Source organism: Bos indicus x Bos taurus, chromosome 10 (assembly GCF_003369695.1).
Source record: "Bos indicus x Bos taurus breed Angus x Brahman F1 hybrid chromosome 10, Bos_hybrid_MaternalHap_v2.0, whole genome shotgun sequence".
NCBI classification, from domain to species: Eukaryota; Metazoa; Chordata; class Mammalia; order Artiodactyla; family Bovidae; genus Bos; species Bos indicus x Bos taurus.
The window spans coordinates 80,405,964-80,432,331 of NC_040085.1; the positions used below are offsets into that span (position 1 = coordinate 80,405,964).

Sequence of the window (26,368 nt, forward strand, 5' to 3'; positions counted from 1 at the left end):
TTGAATTCTGAGGTCTTTCCATCCCTGACATTCTATGAATCCACACTTTCATGCTATATGATAAAAGTCAACAATAAAAAAACAAACTTGATTATAGAATAGCCAAAAGCTCTGAACAGACACTTCACCAAAGAAGATATATCACAATTAACAAAATATCACTACACATTTATTGTGCGTGTGTTAGCCGCTCAGTCATGTCTGACTCTTTGTGACCCCCCCAACTGTAGTCCACCAGGCTCCTCGGTCCATGGAAATGTCCTGGCAAGAATCCTGGAGTGGGTAGCCATTCCCTTCTCCAGGGGATCTTCCCGACCCAGGGATCAAACACGGGTCTCCTGCATTGCAGGCAGATTGATTGGCAGATTGCAGGCAGGTGGTCTGAGCCACCAGGACACACTTATTAGAATGGCCCAAATCCAAAATACTGATGAACTCAAATGCTGGTGAGGACGTGGAGAAATAGGAACTCCCATTCATGGCTGGTGGAAATAAAAATGGTACAGTTTGGTGATTTCTTACAAAGGTAAACCTACTTTTACTGTATGATGCAGCGATTGTGCTCCTTGGTATCTACCCAAATGAGTTGAAAACATGTCTGCATAAAATCCTGCAAGGGGGGGTACTTCCCTCGTGGCTCAGTGGTAAAGAATCTGCCTGCCAATGCAGAAGACACAGTTGGATGCCTGATCAGGGAAGACCCCACAAGCTATGGAACAACTAAGCCCATGCACCACAACTAAGTCCAGAAGCCACAATGCTGGGCCCATGTGCTGCAACGACTGAAGCCTGCTCTCCCCAGAACCCGTGCTCCACAATAAGAGAAGGCACCGCAATAGAAGCCACACACTGCAACTAGAGAGTAACACTTGCTTGACCCAACTAGAGAAAAGCCTGCGCAGCAACAAAGACCCAGCACAGCCAATAAATAAACAAATAAATACATTTTTTTAAAAGCCTGCAAGCAAATGTTTACAGCAGCTTTATTCGTAATTGTCAAAATTAGGAAGCAACCAAGATGTCCTTCAGTAGGTGAATGGATAAACTGTGGTATATCCAGACATTGGACTGGTATTCAGCATTCAAAAGAAATGCGCTATCAAGTCATGAAATGACATGAAGGAAACTTAAATGCATATTACTAAGGGAAAGAAGCCAGTCTGAAAAGGCTACAGACAGTGTAATTCAACTATATGACATTCTAGAAGAAGCAAAATTATGGATGCAGTTAGCAGATTAGTGGTTACTGGTGGTTAGTGGGGAGGAAGGAATGAATAGGTGGAGCACAGAGACTTTTTAGGGTAGTGAAATTACTCTGTATGGTACTATAATGATGGATATATGCCATTATACATTTGTCTAGATCCATAGAATGTACAACATTAAGACTGAATCCTAAAGTAAATGATGGACTTTGGGTAAAGATGTGTCAATGAGGGTTCATCAGTTACAGTGTACCGCTCTGGTGAGGATACTAATAGTGGTGAAGCCTGTGCTTGCAGGAAGGATATGGAAGGATATGGGAAAGGATATGGGAAATCCTTGTGGAAGGATATGGGAAATCTCTATACTTTCTGCTCAGTTTTGTTGTAAACCTAAAAATGCTCTAGAAAATAAAGTCTATTAAGAAGCAGAAACAAATAAAACACCATAATGTATATGGTTAAGGGCATGTGCCTTGGAGCCAGACTATCTGTGTTTGAGTCCTAGGTCTGCCCCCTAACGAACTGTGATCTACAGCAACTGAACATTCTGTGCTTTTGTTTCCTCATCTGTGACATGGGGATAATAATATGCCTGCTTCATATTTGTATGTGTGTGTGTGTGATGATTTAAAGAATTAGTAAATTTTAAATCATTTAGCACAGTGATTGTTAATTAATTACTCAATTAATGTGAGCTACTATTAAAAATGTGAATCTTTTTTAAGAGTTGATTTCATTTGTTTGGCTGTTGCCACCACTGACCATAGCAATCCCTTGTACTTAGGAGAGACAATTAGTTGTCTGACAGAATGGAACTCTCTTTATTGTATGTTGGTGTACAAGATCTTTTTCAGAGCCAGAGCTTTCAAGATCACACGTGCTCTGAGATCCAGAGAAGATGCTTCTTAATAGGCCCAAGCCAATGGATCAGGCAGGGAAAAACAGCAAGGTACCTAAATTTCAGATTCCCTGGTGGCTCAGCTGGTAAAGAAACCATCTGCAATGCAGGAGACCTGGATTCAATCCCTGGTTTGGGAAGATCCCCTGGAGAAGGGAACAGCTACCCAGTCCAGTATTCTGGCCTGGAGAATTCCATGGGCTGTATAGTCCATGGGATCGCAGAGTCGGACACAACTGAATGACTCTCAATTTCAATTACCTACATTTCATTTGCCTAAGTGACCTGGCAGATCCCCCAGTCTCCATTCTTTCCTTCACCAGCCAAATACTCTTTGGTCTCTGATATCACTCTGGGGAAGAAAGCTCTGTGTTAGAGCAACAAAGACTGGTGTTCAAACTTGAGGTAATTTCATCATCTTTGACCATCACAAACACCCTTGAGTACTATGACCTTTGAGAGATTAGTTGAGAACAGCTGATGAACTTTGACATTTTTTCACATACTTTTAATGCATTTAATGTTTATTGGACATTCTCCCCAATAGCCCTATTAGCATAATTGAATTTGGAATTTACACATGTGCATTTGCACTGCAATTAGGATTGCTTTTTAAAGGACCTAAGAACTTTAAATGATATATATTGCTTTGGGATAGAGAATGAACTAGGTATTAATGTAATGAAGATCAAGTAGTATATACAGTAGTTGACTTCATTCAAAAAGGGTCACTTAGCCACAGCCTGTAAAGAAACCAAATGAGTGCCCTTAATAGGCAACTCCAGCCACTTCCCCTTCCATGAAGATCCACTTGCATCACCATTTCACTGGTAGTGATAATTGTGATAGAAGCATCTATCTCATGGGATGTTAAAGTCTGCCAGGAGCTTGCATGAATATTAAATTATTTCCTTTGACCCTCACAACAGCCTTGTTAGAGGAACCTGAGGCTCTCGGAGACCAAGGATCCCACTCAACTTTTTTCAGTTGGTAAGAGGCACCATTTGGACCCAGTTCTTTGGCTTCAAAGCCATGCTCCATCTTTTAAGTTTTAACACTTTCTCCCTTTGCTGGAAGTTGCATGTCTAATTCCCCACCTCTGCCTTCTCGGCTGGTAGAGCTTCTGCTTAGCTCCGGTACCCACGCAGCCTCGAAGGAATGAGGCCGATCACAATCAACCTAGCACCCTAGCCAGGGATTGGTCTAAAGATGGGCGTGTGACTAAATCTGGCCAATGAGATGCAAGGGTGGTGTCTAAGGAAGCGGTTTTTCTGACCTTAAAAACTGAGTGCGGAAGAAACCATCTTCTTCGATAGGTGGGCAGAGCGCTGTCTTTCTGCTATTTTATTTTGATTTCTGTTTTACTGCTCATGATGTCTTTTAAAGAGCACCTGACTAACTTCCTTTGACTGGGCCTGTGGGCCCTGGCTCATCTCTGTTGACACAGAGACTGAATCTGGGATGTAATGGCACCTGGCTACTATTCCACACTAGCCCAAGGCAGGGAGCCTTCCCCCAGGGAGAGGGTGCAGCTGTCTCTGCTGGATGAGCCTGGCCAAATGGGAGCCTGTGTGGACTCGGGTCCACCAGTTGCTCTTAGAGGAGGCTGGCAGCCAACCCCCTGACCACACATGTGATTTACTTTGATGCTTCAGTAACAGTGGTGGGGGGAGGGGTGACAGGCAATGGTGCCTCCTTAAGGGAGCTTTCTCTGAGACCATGATTACTAAGCCCTGAGGCTTGGAAAAGCTTTTTCTTCTTCGAGAGGCCAAGTCCCAAATGAGAAATCTCCAAGAACCAGAAACTAAGCTTTTACACATAGATATTAACCCCCTGGGACTTCCCTGGCAGTGGCTAAGACTCGGTGCTCCCAATGTAGGGGGCAGGGGTTCCAACCCTGGTGGAGAGACTAAGATCACACAGGCAGCATCAGTTCAGTTCAGTTCAGTTGCTCAGTCATGTCCGACTCTTTGTGACCCTAGGGACTGCAGCACGCCAGGCCTCCCTGTCCATCTCCAACTCCCAGAGCTTACTCAAACTCGTGTCCATTGAGTTGGTGATGCCATCCAACCATCTCATCCTCTGTCATCTCTTTCTCCTTCTGCCTTCAATCTTTCCCAGCATCAGGGTCTTTTCAAATGAGTCAGCTCTTTGCATCAGGTGGCCAAAGTATTGGAGTCTCAGCTTCAACATCAGTCCTTCCAATGAATATTCAGGACTGATTTCCTTTAGGATGGACTGGTTGGACTTCCTTGCAGTCCAAGGGACTCTTTGCCAAAAAAAAAAAGAAGAAGAATATTAACCCCTTAGTACCTTGGCCAGCTTCTGAAATGGGCTTGGTAAATCTTAACTGGATATGTAACATTAACAGCATAGAATAATTACATGGTGTTTCTGTTTTCAGAGTGAATCTTCTATTGCTTCTTTCATTCTTCTGTGAACCCCTGGAGGAGGGCATAGCAACCAACTCCAGTATTCTTGCCTGGAGAATTTCCATGGACAGAGGAGCCTGGCGGGCTACAGTCCATGGGGTTGCAAAGAGTTGGCCATAACTGAGCAACGAAGCACAGTGCATAGCTGGAGGTAGGTGAGCCCTGCTCAAAACCAGGTCTCAGGGCTCCCTTCTTGTTGCTCGAGCAACAGTCAGTCAGAATGGCCCCTGATTTAGGGCATTGAGATCCCTGAGATCCACACGCCCCAAGTCCAGCTGGCTTCACCGCCCTTGTCTATTTTGCTTCCAGGCAGTCTTCATTGCTGCCAGGATCTTGTCTTTTTAAGAAAGTTCCAAGCTCTTCTCCCATGCAAGCAGCACCCTGAGCCTCTGACCCAAGCTGGGTTCAGACCAAGGCTGGACACCTTGTCAGGGGAGATTCAAACTATAGCATCCAAGAACTCCCTTGCTGAGCCCTTACTGGTGCGAACCACTGTCCCAAGTGCTTTGCAGGCAGTAACTCTTTGAATATTTATATATTTAAATCTTTATAATACGCCTATGTTTGTGTGTTAGTCACTAATTTGTGTCCCACTCTTTGCGAACCTATGGATTCTAGCCTGCCAGGCTCCACTGTCCATGAGATTCTCCAGACAAGAATACTGGAGTGGGTTGCCAGTTCCTTCTCCAGGGGATCTTCCTGACCCAGGGACTGAACCCAGGTCTCTCACATTGCAGGCAGATTCTTTACCATTTGAACCACCAGAGAAGTCCCCAGTACCCCTGTGGGTTGGGTATTATCACACACAGCACCCTCCCCCCATTTTAATGATGATGGAATCGAGCACAGAGCCGTCAAGTAACTTGCCCAAGACCGCACAGTTAGTATGTATCAGAGAAAGGGACAGTCTGGTTCCAGAGTCTATGCTCTTTGCCACTGTGCTCTACTGCCCTGCATGATGAAATAATCTTTGAAGATCAGATAAGTAGATGAAACCCTTGTGTATGGATGGCCACGGGTGACAACCTGAGACCTCATGATGATGGAGATCTGGGAGAGTTAGGGCTGGGCAGTGGAGTCTGAGGAGACCCCCTGGAGCACTGAAACTGTGACCCGTGGGAGCAGGGAACACGTTCCTAGGAAGCTTTTGATAAGACACCTGCTCCTGTGATGAGAGGAAGAGGCCTGGGGCACCAAGCTGATTTGGAGAAGAGGCTCTGACCAGGAAGAGAAAGGCTGGTTTCTCTGTCGGTCCTGTCTATCATTCTCCTTTGCACAGTTGTAATTATTTAGTTAATTAGCTAATGACTTATTCACCAAAGAACTGGGCCAGCCTTGTTCACGATCGTATCGCCACATTCCTGCACCTGGAATGAAGTATTTATTGAGTGAATGAATGAAGGAAGGAATGAATGAAAATCCAGCCCTGTGGTCTGAAGTATACTTTCAGTCAGAGCGCTGGGGAAGGCTCCTGAAGGGGAGGGCACAAAAATAACAAGTTGGCATTTGAGGAAGTATTTGAAAGGAAAGGCAGGCTTTAAAAAGGAGGAAGGGGAGGATTAGGGAGGTATATTTAAGAGATAGAGAAACACTGGTGGGAGGCGAGGGTAGGGAAATGTGGGCATAAAACCTGAAAGGGAGCCTGTGAGGCTGGCCGGGGCTACCAAAGGCTCCTTGTCCGGACGACTCCTCCGGCTGCAGGGCGAGCGGCCCCCCTCAGAGCCTCATCTTGCGGCCAGCCCAGATGTGTCCTAACAGCAGTGAGTTCTATTTAATGACTGTAAATGTTTTCTCCTCCTTGCCCAGGGACAGCACCCCGCCTCCCAGGTTCCAAGTGCGGGGAACTCTTCTGGTTCCTGGGTTGAATTTCTGTGAGCTTGGCCTGGGGACAGGTATGGAGCTCTCTGGAAGGCACCCTTGGGCCAACTCAGGGTGGTGTGCTTAGGAAAGTAGGTGGCAAAACCTGGCCTGGATTGCCTAGAGCTGGAAGAGCTTTCCTAGAAGTGAAAAATCCCATCCCTCCCCCAACACTCGGGCTCACACAACAGCCCAGTCATAGGGCCCCCCTCCCCTTGGCTCCTTCCCACACCTCGGTCTGCCACACCACCAAAATTGTTGAGTGTAAGAGGAAACGCCACCTCCCGCAGAAAACCTCGGGGACGTTTTTTTTTTCCCCTTTGATAAACATTTGCTGAAATAACTTTTTTATTGGTGGTTGTTTTAAAACACAGAGCATAAAAAGAGTCCTGAGAATTAATCCCATCATAACTTTTGTTCAGCTGGATCTATGTCATCAGCGTGGGCCTCAATTTCCTCATCTATAAAATACAGCCCCTTCCTCACTTAAATATTCTACAAGTGTGTGCTGTATGAGGAGTAACTGATCTTTTACATTTGGCTCAGCATCTGTTTGATGAATATGCCTTAAGTGCTGGGAGCCCAGAGTGCTTTCGACATTATTGGGGATACAAAAGAAATTATATTCTGACTCTTGCCCACCACTTATTTAAGTGGCTGTTAAATGCAAACCTCAAAGTCAGTATATGACAAGTGCTATAAGAGTTTTAGAAATGTAAGATACCCCTGCATCTCTGGTAACCTCAAGCACACTGGAATGACACTGTGAATATGAAATAAACAGAACACTTTTAGGGACTTCCCTGGTGGCCCAGTGATTAAGAATCCACCTTGCAACACAGGGGATGTGGGTTCGATTCCTGGTCAGGGAACTAGGATCCCACGTGCTGCAGGGCAACTAAGCCTGCAAGTACCGAGCCTGGAAGCCACAACCAGAGAGTCTGTGTGTCTCAACGAAAGATCTGATATGATTCAACTAAGGCCCAGTGCAGCCAAATAAACAAAAAAATTTTAAAAGAGAGAACAATTTAAAATAGCATATGATTACTGATAGATGGGTGGGGATATGCTACTCAAGGTTGAAAGAGGGAGAAATCTCTCTGGGTTTGACAAATCTAAGAAGGTTACTTAGCAACAGGGCTTGGGTTGGCTAAAACGTAATGAGGATGGTGGTAAAGATGATAATGACGAATACAGGCAAACTTACTGAACTCCGCGTGTGGAAGGTATTAATAATAAGTATCACATTGAATCCTCACATCAACCTTCTAAAGTAGGCACTATTATTGTCCCCATTTAGCAGACAGGGAAACTGAGGTCCAAAGATTTTATGGAGGAATTTGACCAATCCATAGTAACACTTTGTAGGTATGAAGGGACAGGGGTTAAGAAGGAAGGAAAACGTGAAGAAGGGTCCTCCATTTCTCTAGAAGCAGAATTCCTTGGGTGCTAAGTGGAAACATTTTCATAGCATAATGTCAACGCTTTCAGATTAAACTCCTTCTTTTAAAAATGACTTGAGGCCTCTAGAGTCTATATCCCTATATTTATAACGTACTTTCCAGATCTGAACAAGTACAGAGGACTCATCTCAGATCTTCTCTATGTTACATGTGACCATACTGACAACCCATTTTGGCTTCCATGGCAGTGGGGAACCCACTCCTGTGTCAAGGGAGATGAGTTCTGCAGAAACTTGAGGTTCTGTGCTTCTGGGGGTACTCTTTGCTAACTTCTTTGCCTCCTCTTATAGCCCCAGTTTGTTAATTATCATCATCTCCTAAGACTGAGTCCTAGGCCAGCTTCTGTTTACTCATTCATTAACTCAAAATTTGTGAATCACCTACTATCTGAAATTCAGTATTTCTAAAGATCATCTTTAAAGGAGTTTGGTGATTCTACCTACAGTCCTGGTGTCAACTTCAGGGAGCACCTATATATGCATGACTTACACAGAAACATCCCCACATGGGCCTTTCATCTTCTCCCAGGTGTTTTCAAGACATATGCCGAAACAGAATATTCTGGGAGCAGAATGCATCAGCTCCTCCCTAGATCACTTAAGTCCTCATTTCCCCATTTTAATGAATATCATCCATCTTCCTGGTCCTCTATTGTGTCATTTTTATGGGCAAGGATGATATCTTCTTTTTGCTTTGCCCCCTCAAATAGAGTGGCATATGGTGTATGCCTCACAGCAAACATTCAAACAAAGGTGTCTAAATTATTTAAATGACCAACTGAACTCTGAACTGTAATAAGGCAGCTCAGTGTAGTTCTGTATTCGGTCTCAGATGGTTGAGTGGCAACTCAAATTTTCTTCTTAAATACTTCAGCCATGAATATATATACATACATATATATGGGAAATTTAAAAAATTTTAAGGCAGGCACACCCTACCCCAAATCACTACCATGTAGACTTCTCCTCCTATCCTAAGGAAGAGAGTGGAAGGCTCACTTCTCCTGGTCTCTCCTGTAGATATTTCATTGAGCCAGGGGAAAGGAGGAGGAAGAAACTATCATAAACAGGTCTCTGTATTTTGTAGACTATATAACAGCCAGTCTCAACTTCTTGTTTGATTTTATGATACCATCCTGCCCTTCACCTAAGAACTCTTTGTGGCATTTTTTAAGTTTAGCTAATTTTTAAAACCTTGTTTTTGAAAAATTTGTGATAAGCCCATGGATCACTAGGGCCACTGAAAGACTGATATTGACATTGGTTTTATTTATACCAGGAGCTGCAAAATCAAATGCTTTCAGAGGCCAGGCAAGCCATGTAAATTCCCCAGCAGGCTGGGTAGAAGCTGTGGCAAACTGGGGTGTTTAAGTCCCACCCAAGGGGCCAGCTTCAAGTAGGCTGCAGCCCACTGTTGGCATTAGACAGTTTATGATGGGATATATATTAACCGTTCACTAGGACATTGTTCTCTTCTTCTCCTGGTACATAGGAGGACTGAATTTCTCCACCTTTTTGCAATTAAGAATGGCCATGTGTCTTGTTTTGGCCAAAGAGATGTAAACTAAAGTGAGGTATGTTACTCTGGAAGGAAATATTTAACTGCTGCTGCACGGCCCTCTCCACTTCTCTCTCTTTCCATGCCATCTTGACCAGGAACATGTTTGCTGATATGGAGGTGCCATACTGAGCCATCACCTGCAGGACAGCTGCCCTGATTGTCACCTCAATCCACAGCGGTCTTGTGCAGTAAGAATCATCTCTTCTCATGTTAAGCCACTGAGTTTTGGAGGATGTTTACTACTGCAGCATAACCTGTCCTAACCTATATTTCTGTTTTTGGATTTTTTTTTCCAGGAAATAACTTTTTATTTTCTGTTGGAGTACAGTTGATTAATAATGCTGTGTTAATTGCAGGTATACAGCAAAGTGGTTCAGTTATACATGTATCTATTTTTTTTCAAATTCTTTTCCCATTTAGGTTGTTACATAATGTTGAGCAGAGTTCCTTGTGATATATAGTAGGTCCCTCTGATTATTCATTTAAAATATAGCAATGCATACACATCAATTCCAAGTTCTCTAACTGTCTCTCCCCGCTATGCCCCCCCAACCACGTTTCTTCTCTAAGTCTGTGAGTCTGTTCCTTTTTATGTACATATAAAGTTTTATTTATTTATTGTTGGCTGTGTTGGGTCTTTGTTGCTGCGCAACTTTTCTCCAGTTGTGGTGAGTGGGGCTATTCTTTGTCGTGGTGCGTAGGCTTCCCATTGCAGCGACTTCTCTTGCTGTGGATCTTGGGCTCCAGGACATGCAGGATGCCGTAGCTGCAGCCTGTGGGCTCAGGAGTGATTCCCGTGCTTTGGAGCACAGGCTCAGTAGTGTGTGCACTGGCTCAGTTGCTCCACAGCATGTGGCATCTTCCCCGACCAGGGATTGAACCCGTGTCTCCTGCATTGGCAGGTGGATTCTTTACCGCTGAGCCACCAAGGAAGCCCAAGTATATTTCTTAAACTGATTATTATATGTTACCTTTGATTTTTTTCAAAAGCACAGAAATGGAGATTTTTGAATTAAAATTTTTTGAATTTGCATTAGCTTCGCTCTCAGTAGACTCTCTTACATGGTAGCTTCTGGCAGATTCAGGCCCAACTTTTGGTAGCTTCTCTTCCCAGCAGGTCCACAAAATTGCTAGTCTCATCAGGCTCACTTGGGACCCATGGCAGGCTCTGAGGCAACGCACTGACCAGGGCTGGATATATTAACCAGGACTTTTTTAGCTGCAAGGAATAGGAATCCTAAATTTAAATTGCTTTAGGCTGGGTCACTTGTCCATCCCCAAGAGCCAGTGGTAGATCAGTTCCAATAGCAAGGCAAGGAGAAGCAGACCAACGTGAACATAAATAGGCCAATTTATCGTCTCTCCCTCCAGAGACTTCCAGAGGCAATGACTATGTAGAAGAGCCTAGTAGAGGATCATGTGGCTGGAGGTCTGTCAGTAATGCCTAACGCGGCTCCCATTAGGCATTACTGACAGAAGTCTTAAAATTTAAAAGCATCCATATCAAATAATGGAGGAGACCTAATGGATATTATAGGGAGATGGAAGGAGCTAAAGCCCTCCAAGTTACTGCTTGGTGCCACCCCTGTAGTGTATTTTATTTGTGGACGAAGCAAAAGCCCAATTGGCCTGCCAGTGGCCCAGTCAACAGTGGAGAGGACTGCTCTAACCACACAAACTAATTATTAGTCCCACACATAGATCAGCATCATCGACTGAATGGACATGAGTTTGAGCAAACTCCGGGAGATAGGGAAGGACAGGGAAGCCTGGCATGCTACAGTCCATGGGGCTGCAGAGAGTCGGACACGACTGAGCGACTGAACAACCCATAGATCAGTTTGTTTTTCCAAAGTCTCAGATGAAGACGCATAGAGTAACATTCTCCCTGTTCAGTGTTTTCTTCCATATAACTGTCCAGACTTCAGTCTCGGGGAAACAACGTAAGCTGGTTTCACAGTACCCAGCTTTGATCTTTATGCTATAGAAAAGGTGTAGTTGACCTTTCTGTAGCTGAGAGTCATGTTCTTTCACAAGACTATCATATTACCACTCATTTTCCGTTGTATCTTCTTTCAGGGCCTTACTTTCTTTTTACTTGCTAACTTCAATGCTTTGAGGGAGAGAGTTGTCAGTGAAGGTGAAAATGGTCAGTGTCATGGGGATTTGCTCTGTCTTTCCTGCCATAACACCAGTCCTCTGATCCAGAAATACTTTCCTGCACTGGGGCCATAAGGAGAATAGGACCTCACTGTCCTCCTGTTGAAGAGACCTGCTCGCTGGGCTCTGCTCGCTTGCTCCCATCTGTCTCAAGGCTTGTTGTTTCTTTCGCTCTGAGCATCTGCACTCCAAGAAGGCATGAACTTTTTCTTTCACTTCCTTTCTTCTGCGGGTGATGATCTGACATCACCCTGAGAAAGAGGCTGAAGGTCGCCGAATATAAACACTGTCACTCCTCGCTGGGTGAGGCAGAAAGGCAGAGGGTTGAGTGAGCACCCAGGGGTCTGGAGGAAGGGGACAGAAACCACGATGCCAAGGGCTTGGGCGCCACATGTGTGCTTGAGGGCTCAGGGTCTCTGTGCCTTTATACACTGAAGGCACCGGAGAGGACACATTTCCTCTGGAGTCACCCTTAACCATCTGCCACTCTAGGAGGATGCAGGTAGGAGTCCAGTTGGCAATGGAAGTTCTCATGGGGAAGAAGGCCATTTGGGGTGGGCTGAGGGCTGGGCTGCTCACAGGAGTGTCCCTGGGCGGAAAAGACTAGGGGGCAAACTGTGTGAGCCACTGGGACAGGGAAAGGGGTTCAGGTTGCTGCCCAAGGAAGGCAGGTCTCTCGCACTGAACCACCACCCTGGGGCTTAAGGACAGCTGAAGTGGCCAAGTGGGCTAGTGGGTCGGGGGGAGAAGCACCCAACAAACGCCTTGGTCCTCTGCCCATCCTTCTATAGAAAATGCAGCAGGCTTGCGAGATATTTCCTCACTCAGTGCTGAAGTGTCCAAGGATGAAAATGTGTTGAAATCTCTCTCTCTCTTTCTCTCTCTCTCGGTTTGGGAAAAAAAAAAAAAAAGAGCTAAGGATTGAGGAAGATGGTTCAACACAGGCTACGTCTGCTCTCCAAGGGGCTCTGGACTTGTCCCGCCGCAGCCTCCTCGGCTCTCCCGGCCAGAGCTCGTGTCTCGCGGTGGAAGCCGGGCGGCGGTGCGCGGGGGATGCTCTTACATAATCGCCCGGCCGCGTCCTGCTTCCTCGCGCGCGCTCCGGCACCGCGCGGGCTTGGAGAGCCTGGGGGGAGGGGGGGTGGTGGACCGCGATGGAGCCGGGGCAGGCTCTGCGGGGCCGGGGCCGCCCCCGCAGGGGGAGATGAGCGTGAAGAGCTGCGGGAGGAGGGCGCGAGAGGCGGCGGGGGAGGTGAAGGTCAGTGGGTGTGAAGCGCCCGATGCACACCGCCCCCCCGCCCCCGGTCCTCCCCTGTCCCCTCCTTCCCTTCCTCTCCGTCCCCCTCTGACGTCTGGAGCTGGCAGCCCGGCCGGTTCCGCATTCCCGACCCCTCCCCGCCGCCCAGGGGCCGCTATATAGCCGGGGCTGATGCAACCCGTCCCGCCGCCCGCCACAGCCTGCGGGAGGGACGCTCGGCGGCCGCGACGGAGGGGGGGCGCTGCAGCGGCGGCGGCGGCGGCGGCTGGGCTGGCGCCGCGGCGGCTCCCGGGCCGGGACGGGCCTGGGCACCGGGCGGAGCTCGGCGGCCGGGAGGCAGAGGCGCTGAGCGGGCACGGCGCCTGCAGCAGGGCCCTGGCCCCGGGGGCGCCGCCTCCGCCCGCGGCTTCTGCACGGTGGGTGCGAGGGCGCGCGCGCGCCGGCGGGCGCCGGGCGGGAGGGCGGGGTGGGGCGCGCCGGGCGCGGGCACCTGGGACGGCCGCACACCCCACACCCCCAGTGCGGGCGGAGCGCGCCGGAGCCCCCGGAACCCGAGCCCCGCGGGGAGGCTCCTGCAGCCTTGGGAGCCCGCGCGGCCCCGGCGAGGGGGCGCTCTGCAGCCCGGACCCGCTCCCGCTAAGCGCCCGCGAGCGGGTGGCTTTCTCTTTGGTTCCCGCCCTGGGACGGGAGGCTCCGTCCGCTCCCGGGACGGCCGAGGCGCTCTCTCTGCCTCCCTCCCGCGCGCTCCTCCCCCGTCCGTTTTGCAGGGAGGTGCTCTCGCGCGGCGGGGAAGGCGGGTGAGTGGGGAGAAGACGGCCCTGGGGTGGAAATGGAGGGTTGAAGGCCTGGGAGGTGCAAGGGTGCCGGTGGTGGAGGGATGACAGGGACCTGCTGGCAAGTCGTGCCCGCCCCTCCCCTTCGCAGGGAGGAAGCGCGGCTCCCTGAGGACCTGGAAGAGGGCGCTGACAAGGGCTGGGCTCTCCATACAATGAAGAGGGTTTCCCTCAGGGCCATTGCTCGGGGATTCCCCCCTCGGAGGGGGGCGTGGGGGGGGTGTCTAGGGGCTGCTGGGTCCCCTTTGGGCTCCCCCAACTGCCAAGCCAGGTTACATAAGGAGTCAAGCCCGCTGCGCTAGGTAACCAGCCCCTCCTCTCCGGCCCAGCCCAGTTTAGACGGCTCTCTCCTGCCTCGCCCCTCAAAAGAGCCTGAAAGGTTAGGACTTAACACGGCCTGGACCCCTGATCCCGGGGTTGCACTCGCAAGTTTTGCCTGGGTCAGTGGTGGGGTCGGGGGTGGGACAGGGAGTTTGCAGACCCGTGTGTGTTCCCAGGTTTAAATCTCGGTGGACTGTCCTCAGGGTCTTGGTTTGGGGAACATGAGAGACTGGAGCTTGGAACTATGCTTGGGAGCCCGCTTATCCTTTAAGACCTTGCAGAAAACTGTGTTCACATGTCATCTGCCTTCCCCCAGGGTTTTTAAAAACACCTCCCATTGCTTTCATCTTCCCTGCCAATCTGGCTGCAGTTTGGATGAACGCCTTATCTTCCTTCACAGGTTTCTAGGGGAGAGTTTAGCCAGGTATCAGGTGTGAGCATGGCTCTGATTTTATATAAACCTGACGACCAGGGAAGAGAAGCATGATCTGTTCTCGTGCCTCGGGCTGGTTAAGATTTCTCCTTGTTTAAAACACGGAGAACTGATTTCTCAAAGACTCTTCTGTTCCCCTTCTACTCTGGCTTTGGTTCAGAGCTGTAGGTAGCCCCAGAATCTTCTTGAAGAGCTGGGTGCTGTGAGATTTGAAGGGCAGCTAGAAAGCATGGATTGGTTGAGATGGTAAAGAACCTGCCTGCAATGCAGGAGACCCAGGTTTGATCCCTGGGTTGGGAAGACCCCCTGGAGAAGGGAATGGCTACCCACTCCAGTATTCTTGCCTGGAGAACTCCATGGACAGAGGAGCCTGGCGGGTACAGTCCATGGGGTTGCAAAGAGTCGGACACGATGGAGCAACTAACACTTTCACTTTCACTCAGAAGGCATGGATGTAGAGGCTTCTGACTTTTCTCCTGGGTTGGTTGCAGCCACCTCCAAGGAGATATGTTGATAACTGGTGACAGTGTCCCCCAAGGAAGAACTTGGACAAGAATCTCTCCATTCACTTGCTGCCTAGCTTTTGCAGCCACCAGCATCTGTCGTTGCCTCTCCCACCTGTTTGCAGGATGTGTAGGCATCTTTTCCAACCTGCCAGACCCTTGGCAGAACCCTGAGATGGGCTAGGCTCTCCAGGCCTTGTTTGTTGTGGGGTTGTTGGTGTTGCAATGGGGCTGTCTCTGACACAAGTGTCTCTGTTTCCAGTTCTGCTCTGGAAAGAAGGGGCCAGTGCAGACTCGAGGTTGGCCTGCTCTGTATTCATTCAGGCCCAGCTCAACTTCAGCAGTCAGAGCCAGGGCTGAGGGCAAGCTACATTCTTTTCTGCTTTTCTGCTGCAGGATGCAGTTTGCTTTTTTTCCATGTGAATGAATTATGTTGGAAACTGAAATAGGAAGAGAAAACTAGAGTGGTATGGGTATGTGTGTGTGCATACCTATATAGGCAGGGGGAAAGCAGCGGGCACATTATTTTTCCATTTTCCTTTAATTAAGGCTCTGTGGAGGTGTGTTTGAAAACAGAGGGTCTCCTATGCCTTTGAGGAGGGTGAGAACACTGTTTTGGCTGCGTCCCGGGCCATATGCAGCGTATGGTGGCCAATGAAACTGGGCCTGGCTCGTTCTGTTGCTTGTCTTGGCAGTAGGTTCCGTGGCTTGTATTACCAGCTCTGGAACTTACAGGCTGCCAAGCTCTGTATGCCTGTGTGTGTGCGCGCACACATACGTGTGTGTGTGTGTATGTGCGCGCTCGCTCTTGTGCATGTGTGTGGTTTGGCCTCTCAAAACTCAGCAGAGACAAATGCCTTAGCAACCCAGGGTTGGAATTTTCGGCCTGTGTTTCTTTACACTCGTGGCTGGCTGTGGGAGGCCCGGCCAGAGCCCACCATTCTGGGTTTTTTTCCTCTCTTTTTTTTTAGTCTGTTTTCTTGCTCCTACCCATGGGATTCCATTTGTGGAGCTCAATTTCTAAAGCTTTAACTGGCCGATGGCATAATTTTTTAAAAAAGGGCCAGAGGATTGGTCACAGGCTGTGTGTGTGTCTGTGCTGTGCGTCAGTATGAACTCCTGGCGCCAGGAACAGGACAGGGTGAGCAGGGAAGAAAGTCTAGGAGGCCCAGAGACAGTTCCTTCTCAGCTGCTTCTCACTGCTCAGAATAAGGATCCAGGCAGAAACGACTTACTGTGTATTTACTGAGCACCTACATTAGGCAGGAGAGAAAGCCCGTGCTTATAGGCAGGGCTTGTCTAAAGCATTTCCCTGGTCTCTGGGGAAGAACCTTTCTTGGGGAGACATTCTAGTTTCTTTCATGGCTGGGTTGGCTACGCAGGGCTCACACTATGTCAGGGGCTTCTTCTGACACCTACCACCCCTCATTTTTTTTTATAAAGATCTGAGGAGTGACCCCTTCTAAGCAATGCAGGGGTACAGTGAGTTGAAAGACACAGCCAATGCTGGCCCTCTTCTTCTGGAGGTGGGCATGGAAACCCAGCCATGGGAGCACCCTGTTGCCAGTGATCTATGTAGTTGTTGTCCTGGCTGGTGAGATGGAGAAGCACTTAGGAGAAACCGAGGCAAAGGGCAGGTGCTGGGTCTCATTCTCATTTCCACACTTTTGTACCCAGCCCCGATCTGCCACCTGTTGTTTCTCTTCTGCAGTAACTGCCTGGATGCAGGATGGTCCTGCCCTCTTGAGGTTTCGAGTTGGGAAGGAGAAGAGCAGAGAACCCTCTGGGCCGGGCTGGGGGTGATGGCGTGGATCCTCTTCTTGGCCGTAGGATAGGGAGATTGGTGTTCGATGGGAACTGGGAACAGAGCAGAAGGGGCCTCGAGGGCTCGCCCAGCACTGGTGTTGCTCCAGGAAGGAAGGCGCTCAGAGCCACACTGACGTCATGCTCACAGGTGCTGTTCCAGGTGCTTTCCAAGCATTAACTAATTAAATCTTCTTCTCAGCCTTACAGGGAAAGTAAGGTGACTAGTCCCACTGTGCAGCAGAGGAAAGGGAGGCACAGAGAGGTTAGGGAACTTGCCCAAGGTCACACAGCTAGTAGGAGCAGAGCTAGGGTTCATACTCAGATGATCTGGCTTTGGAGTTTCCACTTTTAACCTGCCTCACTCTCCTGCCTGCAGAGCTAAGCCAGCCGTCAGAGATGGTCTTCTGCTGCTTGCTCTTGTGCTCCATCTCGGAGCTTTCTCCACCTTTTCCTCCTTGCCTCCTGAATCTCCTTGTCTTTTGGAAGCTGATTGGCCTGCATCATTTCAGATTCCAGGAGAGAGGTCATCCCAGATAACTCCTTAGCTCCAGGGACAGATTTGGTGTTTGATTCTCCAAGATTCATGATTGTTAGTGCTGTGCTCTGTGATATCTGGCCTGGCAACTTTCTGGCCTCTCTGCCCTCTACTTGCTGCCATGGACTTCTGCCCTCCACAGCTTCTTCCTGGGAATCTTCTGAGGCTCCAGCTCCCAAGACTTCCAAGTCGCTCTTGTTGATTTCAATTACCAGGTGCTTGCTCTTAACTTCCAACCCCACTAGTGCTCCTGGGGTCTGACCCTATGAACTCCATTGCTCCTTGACCTGCTCTCACTCACCTCCACTTTCTGCACCAAGCCTTGGGCCAGTGGTACTCATTTGCACCCCTATTTCTGGCTCCCGATGCCTGCCCAGGCCAGCTATTTGCTTAGAAGGGAGCTAACCCCCAGGGATTTTAGAGCCGTCCTTAAACTTTTGTTTTTATGGGCAGAAAGTTCATGAGGCAGATCCTAACCTTTTCTTAACCTGTCTTTTTGGGGAAAAAAAAAATCTGTCTTTGCCATTTTAGATTGAGATGCCCATTATTGGGCACTTTCTAATAAGACTAGCCTTTCAGAAGTTGGGACTGTTGTTTATAGATACTCCCATTAAAAAAAACATAATAATATCTTGCAGGTTTACATACAGTAAACGAGGGAAGAAAATAAGAGGGAAAAACTTATCTCTACACTTCCTTCTTTTGGCTGGAATGACTCTTCATCTTAATGTCTCCCATTAGGGCCCATTTTTGGAACTTGACGTGTTTTGTGGTTTTTCTTCTACTTGTATAAGGCAGTGCCCCCAGACCATGTGCCTACAAGTCCCTGAGGAAGTCAGGATAGAGACATATCAGATCTTTTCTTTAGGTTCTTTTCCCCTTGGATCTACCTGGTCCCTGTTTCTTTCAAGCTGGCTTTTAAGGAGCTGCATCAGACCATCCCAAATCTTAGGCTCAACAACAGCGTAGGATCCACTGTGACCTCCAGAATGTTTTCTGTCTCATTTATGCCTTGCTTGTCTGTCTCATCTTGGATCTACGCAGTACCCAGTTTTTCTCCATTGGCTAGTTTCCAGGTCGTTCCTGGTCAGTGTCCCAAATTGCCAAAGTCTTTTTGATTCTAGGCCTGTCTTTTGAGGCACAAGAGCTATTTGCCAATATGGGTCTTCTGCCAGCATATAGAGTTTGCTCTTTTTTTATGCAACCCAGTTACTAATGAGACATGGAGGATGTCCTCCATGTCATGGAAGGCATGGAGGATCTTGATGTTCCATATGGACCCCTGGGCCCAAAGGGCAACACTCAGTTCTTCCCTTAAATCTTCTGCTGTTTAGTTCTCCTTTTCCCACTAAATTGTTTATGGAACAACCAGTCTGGGAGATGATTTCACCTCTTGTCATCTTCCGTCTGTCTTCCTTGAAGTGGGTCAATTCTTCCTGACTGTTGTGGGTTCCCTGCCACCCCTCTCCCCCTCCCACACACACCTTCTAGTCGATCCCTAAATCAGTGCAAGTTTTCAAATCGCCCAAGTTGCCTTTCAGCCAGGGCTTGTCAGCTAGCTCTTTCCAGTTAATGGGGATCCAATTATGAGAGGCAGCTGCTCCAGCTCCTCCATCTCTGCGCTCCCCCCACCCCGCCCCTGGAGCCATGTAGGATGACTTCTTGCTGGTGGATGTCAGCTGTTGTGGTTGTCTTCTTGGAATGGCATGTGTTAAGGACTTTGTGGTTTGTATCTGAGCATTTAGGGGCGCCCTTGAGGGGAGGGGCAGGAGAGGGAGATTTTTTTTTTTCCACTTTTGCAAAGGAAAGCCTGGTGCCTAATCCCCCCAAGTGAGGCTTGTCCTTGGGGTGTGTTTACAGGGGAGCAGGAATGGGAAGAATTCATGGGGCTGCTGCTTCCAGGAGGTGCTCCCTCTGGCAAGGGTGGGGTTCTCACGGTAGCAGAGAATTCATTATACTTTGGGATCATTTGTTAGTTTCTCATTTATACCATCTGTATGAAAATAAACAGAAGCTGCAAGCTGAGCCTATCGTTCCCGGAACACAGAGGCGTCTGGCTTCCATCTCCTGAGATGGCTTAGGCGAGGAAACATCCAGAAGCCTCTGGCGGATTTTTCTTGGGGGCTACTGTGGGAGCGCATGGTCTGGAGGTGGATGACAAGCGTCTAAACCTCCAGAGACAGATCCTCACCCGACTCACTGAATTTGGCTCCCCCATGAACGTATCCCTCGTTCATTCGTTCAGTCAAGTTTTTGTGGATTATCCTTTCTGTGCCATAAATGATGCAGGCATGGGGTCCCATGGGGCAACAACAGGCATGCCTGTGGCTCACTTTCCACTGGCTAAGTGGCCACATGGCACATTTTGCCACGTGCATGGGTCCTTACGCTCCAGGGAGGTTCTGGGGCTTTGGGCCACGGAGAGGACCTTGCACTCTATTTTGCTTTGCTCCACACCTGAGGCGTGGTGCCTCCCTCCCCTGTTAGGGGTTGGTGTTCAGCTGGAGCACCAGGTGTAGAACATTGTCAAGTTTCCCAGCTCCTGTCCACTGTGACCTGCTCAGGTAAACATCCTTCCTGGGATTGCTGACTCTTTATAGCATCAGTTCAGGTCTAGAAGGGGTGCTGGGGGTGGGGGTGGGCCGCTGTAGGGTTTTTTTTCTTTTCTGAGAAGAAGATATGAGTTTCCTTTGTCAGTTTGGCTCAGGTAGCCTGAAATTGGGCTTTCCAGGCGTTGCTAGTGATAAAGAATCGGCCTGCCAGTGCAGGAGACGTCAGAGCCGTGGGTTCAATCCCTGGGTCGGGAAGATCCTAGGTATGGTTTACCCAGACAGGAGTGAGTCCTTATACTGGCCCTTTCTTATTCCCTGCAGGAGTCCCCAGAAGACATGTGACTCACCCACTGTGCCCTGGAGCAGCCTCTGGCCTGGCAGCCTGTTGCCCCCTCTGCACTGCAGGCCTGGCTCCAGAGGGTGGAAAGTGAAAGTGTTAGTTGCTCAGTCATGTCTGACTCTTTGTGACCCTATGGACTGTAGCTTGCCAGGGTCCTCTGTCCACGGGGTTCTCCAGACAAGATTTCTGAAGTGGGCTGCCATTCCCTTCTCCAGGGGATCTTCCTGACCCAGGGATGGAACCTGGGTCTCGCACATTGCAGCTAGATTCTTTATCATCTGAGCCACCAGGGAAGCCCCAGTGGGTGGAGGAAGTGACTTTATCACCAAACCTGGATTCCAGTCCAGCTCAGGCCTAGGGAGGGTCATAGCACATTGACCAACCACATATAAGAGGTCCCAGGGACTGTTTCTTCTATGTCTGGACTTCTGCCTAGCCTGTCATGTAGTTCTTCAGGGAACTTCTTGAACCTGGATCTCCATGGAAAGCAGAGTAGAGGGTCCTCTATGCAAGAGAATGATCCTCCACTGTGGACTGATGTCTGAAAATCCACCATTAGAAGGTCATTCCTTCTGCACTAACATTTCTTGGACCACCGGAGGGGAAATAAAAAGTGTGGGGTGAAAAAGCTTTGGTTCTAAAACCCAGGGCCCAGGAGTCCAGCTCTGTCCCTCTATAGCCGTGTGACGGTGGGCAAGTCATTGAACCTCTGAGCTTGTTTTCTCCTGTACAAAATGAGGATGTGGTTTAGATGAGCACAGGGCCTCCTCCAGCTCTAAGACTATAACTTGATGTGAATGAGCCTGAGATCCTTTTCTGAGAATGGCCCAGGGGACACTGGGTGCTGAGGAAGGGGAGAAAGGATGTGGGGTGGGGAACAGGGGCTGCTGAGAGGCCAAGTGTGGGAGGCAGAGCAGGTAGAGCACAGAGGAAAGAGCCTGGGGCCCGAGTGTAAACTGGGGTGCGAGGTGGGGCGCTGTGTGCAGAAGGCTTCATGGCAGATGTGGCTGGTGCTGAGGATGAAATGGCAGGTCCGCTGTCTGCTCACAAGTGCCTTTCTTTCAAGAAAGTTGATGTCCAGAGGAAGTGTTGGTGGTCTCAGGGTGCAAATCACCAACATGTTTTTCCCCCCAAAGCACAGAACCAATTGAGAAAGAAACACAGGGTTAGATAGGGAACCAAATTTCACCTTTAGAAGTGAAATGGAAATGGAGAAGGTGACTTAGGCTCATGACCCAAATGGCCTCGCTAATATGCTGCTCTCCTTGAAATCTAGACATGAGAGCCTGAGACCCAGACAGCGTGGCCACAGGAGTAACTGCCCAGCAGAGGCGTGAGGTCTGATGGACATCCCGTCTTCCCTGTCTCGCTAAATACACCCCTCTCCGTGGTAGAGAGATGGGCCAGTTTCTCCCCCAGGATTTCCAAGACAGATGAAGTGTTGATTTGATAGCCTTGTGCAGAGATGCATGAAGAGGTGGGGGGGTGGGGCGCAGAGAAATGATTTTCTTTATAGGACTAGAATCCAGAAGCATTTTTGTACTAAAATACCACTTATCAGGCTGCCTAGAAGCCAGGAATGTGTACAACTGATCTCCATACTATTCTCAGTGCCTCTCAGCTCATAGTAGGTAGTTGACAATTGGATGGATGGGTGGATGGTTGAATGGATGGATAGGAGCCCCGTAAGTGACCGGAAAGTCTGGCGTTACTGGCAGACAAGGTTTCTTCGCTGCCATCTGTGCAGCGAAGTGATCGTTTCTTATCCATGAGCTTCCCCCAGTGAAAGGAAGGAAGAAATAAGAATTCCCTGGGTGCTGACCTGTCTAATTTATGTCTTTCTTTCATGCCTGAATCTGTCTTCCTTTGCACACCTTCTGAGTCTGGAGGAGCTAGAATATGTGCTTGCTTTGAGAGTGAAGAGCCCGTGGAGGACTTTTCTTGTCCTGGGCTCCACGGGGAAAGCGCATGCTAATTAATTCCATCTCCTTTGCCTCAGTCGCTTCCTCATAGATGCCAGGTGCAAGAACTCACACACACACACACTGTTAACTTCAATTTGCTTCATCTTGTATTCAGAGTGTCTTAACAAGTAGGCAGAATGGGATGTGTGATTGGAGGGGAGGCACCATGCCAGCCTCAAAATAGCTCCCTCTTAAACATGTGCAAAGGTGCTCGATGTGCCCATTCTGATCCATTCCCTTTGGAGGCAGCGAGCTGCAGTCTAAATCCAGCTCTACCAGTTTTAAAGTGTTCAGTCTGGAGTGAGTTCTCTTTCTAAGCTTTCCTTCTTCCTCCATGTCCTGGGCTCTGATCTAGTCTTTTGGGGCTGGTGGAAGGATGACCGCAGTGCTTAGCTCAGAGCAAATACTGAATCCACGTGGCCTGTGATTGGGTTAAGCATTGCCTAGGTGCCAGTGATAACCTTGGTGTGAATTGACTGATCAAGTTTCTCTCGATAACAGAATGGATGTAAGGGCAGGAAGAGCAACTTGGGGTGGAGAAGGGGTGTAGGGGGATACTGATGAAAGAAAGGGTGGGGTCCCAGCAAGACTTGGGACTTAAGCCCCCCATGGAAGCTCTCACCCGGCTGACCGTGCCTGTCCTGCTCTTCTGTCCACTCCAGGCTGGACTGCCACTCCTCCTGCTATGATGCCTGGGCAGATCCCAGACCCTTCCATGACTGCGGGCTCTCTGCCAGGGCTTGGCCCCCTGACCGGACTCCCCAGCTCGGCTCTGACTGCAGAGGAGCTGAAATACGCCGACATCCGCAACATCGGGGCCATGATCGCCCCTTTGCACTTCCTGGAGGTGAAACTGGGCAAGAGGCCCCAGCCTGTGAAGAGTGAGGTGAGTGAGCCTTGTTCCCCCAGGCAGGATCTTGGGGAGGGTAAGATGCCTGGGTTAGCATCCCAAAGTGAAAGTGAAATTTGCTCAGTTATGTCTGACTCTTTGTGATCCCCATGGACCACAGTTCATGGAATTCTCCAAGCCAGGATACTGGAGTGGGTAGCCTTTCCCTTCTCCAGGGGATCTTCCCAACTCAAGAACTGAACCTGGGTCTCCTGCATTGCAGGTAGACTCTTTACCAACTGAACTAGCATCCCAGGTCTACTCTAAACTTGCCAGGTGACCTAAGCTTTGCTGTTTAATGTGGGGTCTGAGGACCAGTAGCATCCGTGTCACCCTGGGGTTGTTAGAAATGCAGAATCTCAGGCCCTACCCCAGATCTTCTGAATCAGGACCTGTATTTTTAACAAACTGCCCCCCAGCCCCCCAACACACACCAGGATATTCACGGCCACATTAACGTTTTAGAAGCACTGGGCTAGATCAGGATGCTAAACCTGTCTCTGGTTCTTCAAGGGACACAGGAAGAGTGATTAATCATGAAAGTATTGAATAATAACATCTGACCATCACTCCGGAGTGTTGAGGGGGGCTGTGGTCAGTGGAGGCAATGGAAATGTACACATGCTTTGAAAAGTATATAAGGCAAAGCCAATATTGGGTTAGTTTAAAAAAATTGTTATCATTGGTCACATCATTGTCTTTATTGCTCTTGGCTCCAGGTTGGAGCTGAAAGCAGGAACTTGGAGGAGGGTGTGGGCTCCCTTCCCAAAGTGCTGCCAGAGCCGGGCCTGGCCTCAGTTGCCCAGCGTCGCCCGCTTTAGCTGGTATTTGCAGAGGACCCACTGTGCAGCCTGCCTTCCTCAGGTCCCTTGCAGCTGCAGCGCTCATGAGCCTTCCTTGTGGAACAGCAGCATTTCCCTGGGGACTAGTGAGAAGCAGAAGTCCCCCAGGGTGGGTGATCATCAATGCTGGGCACGCCCTGGGTCACTGCCCCAGGGCTGGCAATTTGTCCAAAGGCCTGCCCTTGTGAGGTCCCCGTCAGGGCCATGTTTTCAGAGGCCAGACTGAGTAGCTGCCCACCTGGAAGGGAGAAGGAGCTGGTGCTGGGAGCCATGCTAAACATGCTTAAGTCACTTCTGTCGTGTCCAACTCTTTGGTGATGCCATGGACTGTAGCCCACCAGGCTCCTCTGTCCATGGGACTCTACAGGCAAGAATATTGGAGTGGGTTGCCATTTCCTTCTCCAGGAGATCTTCCTGACCCAGGGATCGAATCTACGAATCTACATCTCTTGTGTCTCCTGTGTTGATAGGTGGGTTCTTTACCACTAATGCCACCTGGGAAGCTGGAGAGGTGTCAGACAGCAGGGTCGGGTGGGGGAGCTGAGTCTCAGATGCTGGGCCACTCTCGGGGAGGGAGCATTCAGAAACGTGCTCCGGGATGGGGGCTCTTCCTGTAGGATGGAGCTCACAGGGCTGGACCTCCCAGAGAGGGGGACTCTAGGTGGAGAAAGGTGTCCAGGTACTGGCAGGGGTTGGGGGGGGCAGTTGGGTATTTCATGGTGCTTCTGCTGTGCCCTCTGCCCTTTGTCTCCCCCAAAAGCACCATAAAACTGCACAGAAGATCTGCTGGGAGCTCAGCTGGCAGGGGTGGCATGCTGGCCATTGGCGGGGCTGGCCATGGCTCTCAGGTGTGTTTGGTTTGGCCTGCACCATGTTTTAAAAGAAGCTGGAGCCAACCTTTCACTTGAAAACTTGGATTTTAACCTTTGATTACAAAATGGGGCGATCTGGCCACAGCCGGCCCTGTGCTGGCGTGGCCATAGCTCCCTGAAGGGACCCTCGTCACTTTCCTCTCTCTCGTCTCCCATGGGCCCCTGAGCCTCCCTGTTAACTCTCGATGATTTCGCTTCCCCTTGTTGGCTTGACTTTCACTGCTGCCTGCAGCTCTCATCTACCCTGGGCTACGTGGCCCCTGCTGTAGACTTTTGTACTGGAGACACCTGGGTTAGGTGCCCTGTAGTGGCTCCCTAGAGACTGTTGATGACAAGATAAGAGTGGATGGTAATGATATTCTTCTAAATTGACTTTGTCCGTGTGCTGTGGAATACACTTCCCAGCTTACTCGGTGCTCTCTGCATTCTTCGTGCAAAGACTTGTCTTGGGTTTTTTTTTGCTATTTCACTTCCCCAGAACTTGAAAGTATCCATTTCTGGGTCATTCCACAGTATTTAAAACCATTTAAAACCAGTAGCTGAGCAGGGGGCACTGAGGCTGTTGGGGTTGATGAAGAGCCTGGTGCCTTGGTCTCTGGGATCTGCCCTGGGGAAGGGGGGCAGGGGCTGAGTTACCACCTCTTCCCTCCACAAAAGGCGCCAGAGGAGCTTTCTTTTTTGGAAAATGCCTTTATTTGGATTGCATATTTTTACATTTCACAGCCTCCCCCAATTGGTGGCATATGCCCTGTACCTGACGGTGACGTGCTGTCCTCACAGGCACCCACAATGCGCACCATCCAGGCTGTGAAAATAACAAGCCTTTTTTTAGGGTGTATTTGCATGTCCTCTCCCCCGCTGTCAGACTGCAGTGTTGCGGGGGCGATGAGGCCAGATGGAGGAGCACAGAGGCGCTGGTGTGGAATAAGGTCAGCCCTGCACTGGGAGCCGACCTGCAATGCGCTAAGTCAGACCCAAGGTGGGTGGGGGGGTGCCTTCTGAGAGCAACTGAAAAATAAAGGGGGTTGAGAGAGAACCTTGCCACTGGGAACCTTACATCCTGAAGAGTCATTTGCATATGGCACACTGCCTTTGGGGAATTTTCACAGTAGCACCTTGGACTTGTAAAAGTTTCTTGAATAACCGTAAGATACGAATTTACATCTATGGAGTGTTTAATACGTAGCAGGCCTTTTGCTAAGGGCTTAACACGTATGATCTCTTTTGTTCCTTACCTGGTCCTGGTGATCCGATTCTCCTCCAGTTTAAAGAAGAAGAATATGGGACTTCCCTGGCAGTCCAGTGGTTAGGACTCCATGCTTCTGCTGCAGAGGGCCAGGGTTCACTCCCTAGTCGGGGAACTAAGATCCCTCAGCCCAAGAGGTGTGGACAAAAGAAATTTTTTTTTTTAATTTAAAAATAAAAAAATAAAAGAAGAGGTAGTTGAGATCCAGGGAGGAGGAAGTCAAGTCACGCAGGGTTGCACAGCTGGAGGATGGCAGAGCTGGGAGCTGCATGGGGAAGATACTGCTGCTGTAACTTGCGGGGTGCATCTGGCACAATGCTGGGCATGCTCCGTGAAGTGTCTCACCGAACCCTCTTGAGAACCCTCTAAGTCATTATTATTACTGTTGTTATTGTTATG

General features: G+C 49.4%; 1 protein-coding gene across 3 annotated transcripts in view; it reads left to right on the forward strand.

The window, feature by feature from the left end:
• Positions 1-11,903: 11,903 nt before the first annotated feature.
• JDP2 (Jun dimerization protein 2) overlaps positions 11,904-26,368 on the forward strand; it is a 45,388-nt gene continuing 30,923 nt past the window's right edge. Inside the window, exons 1-2 of one of the 3 annotated variants that reach the window (XM_027552470.1) lie at positions 11,904-12,077; positions 22,783-23,006. In XM_027552470.1, coding sequence (XP_027408271.1) covers positions 22,806-23,006 — 201 coding nt within the window. In that variant the 5' untranslated portion in view covers positions 11,904-12,077; positions 22,783-22,805. Of the gene's footprint in view, positions 12,078-12,813; positions 12,834-13,142; positions 13,250-22,782; positions 23,007-26,368 lie in introns of those variants that run through there. The other 2 variants (XM_027552468.1, XM_027552469.1) reach the window with 2 other exon arrangements.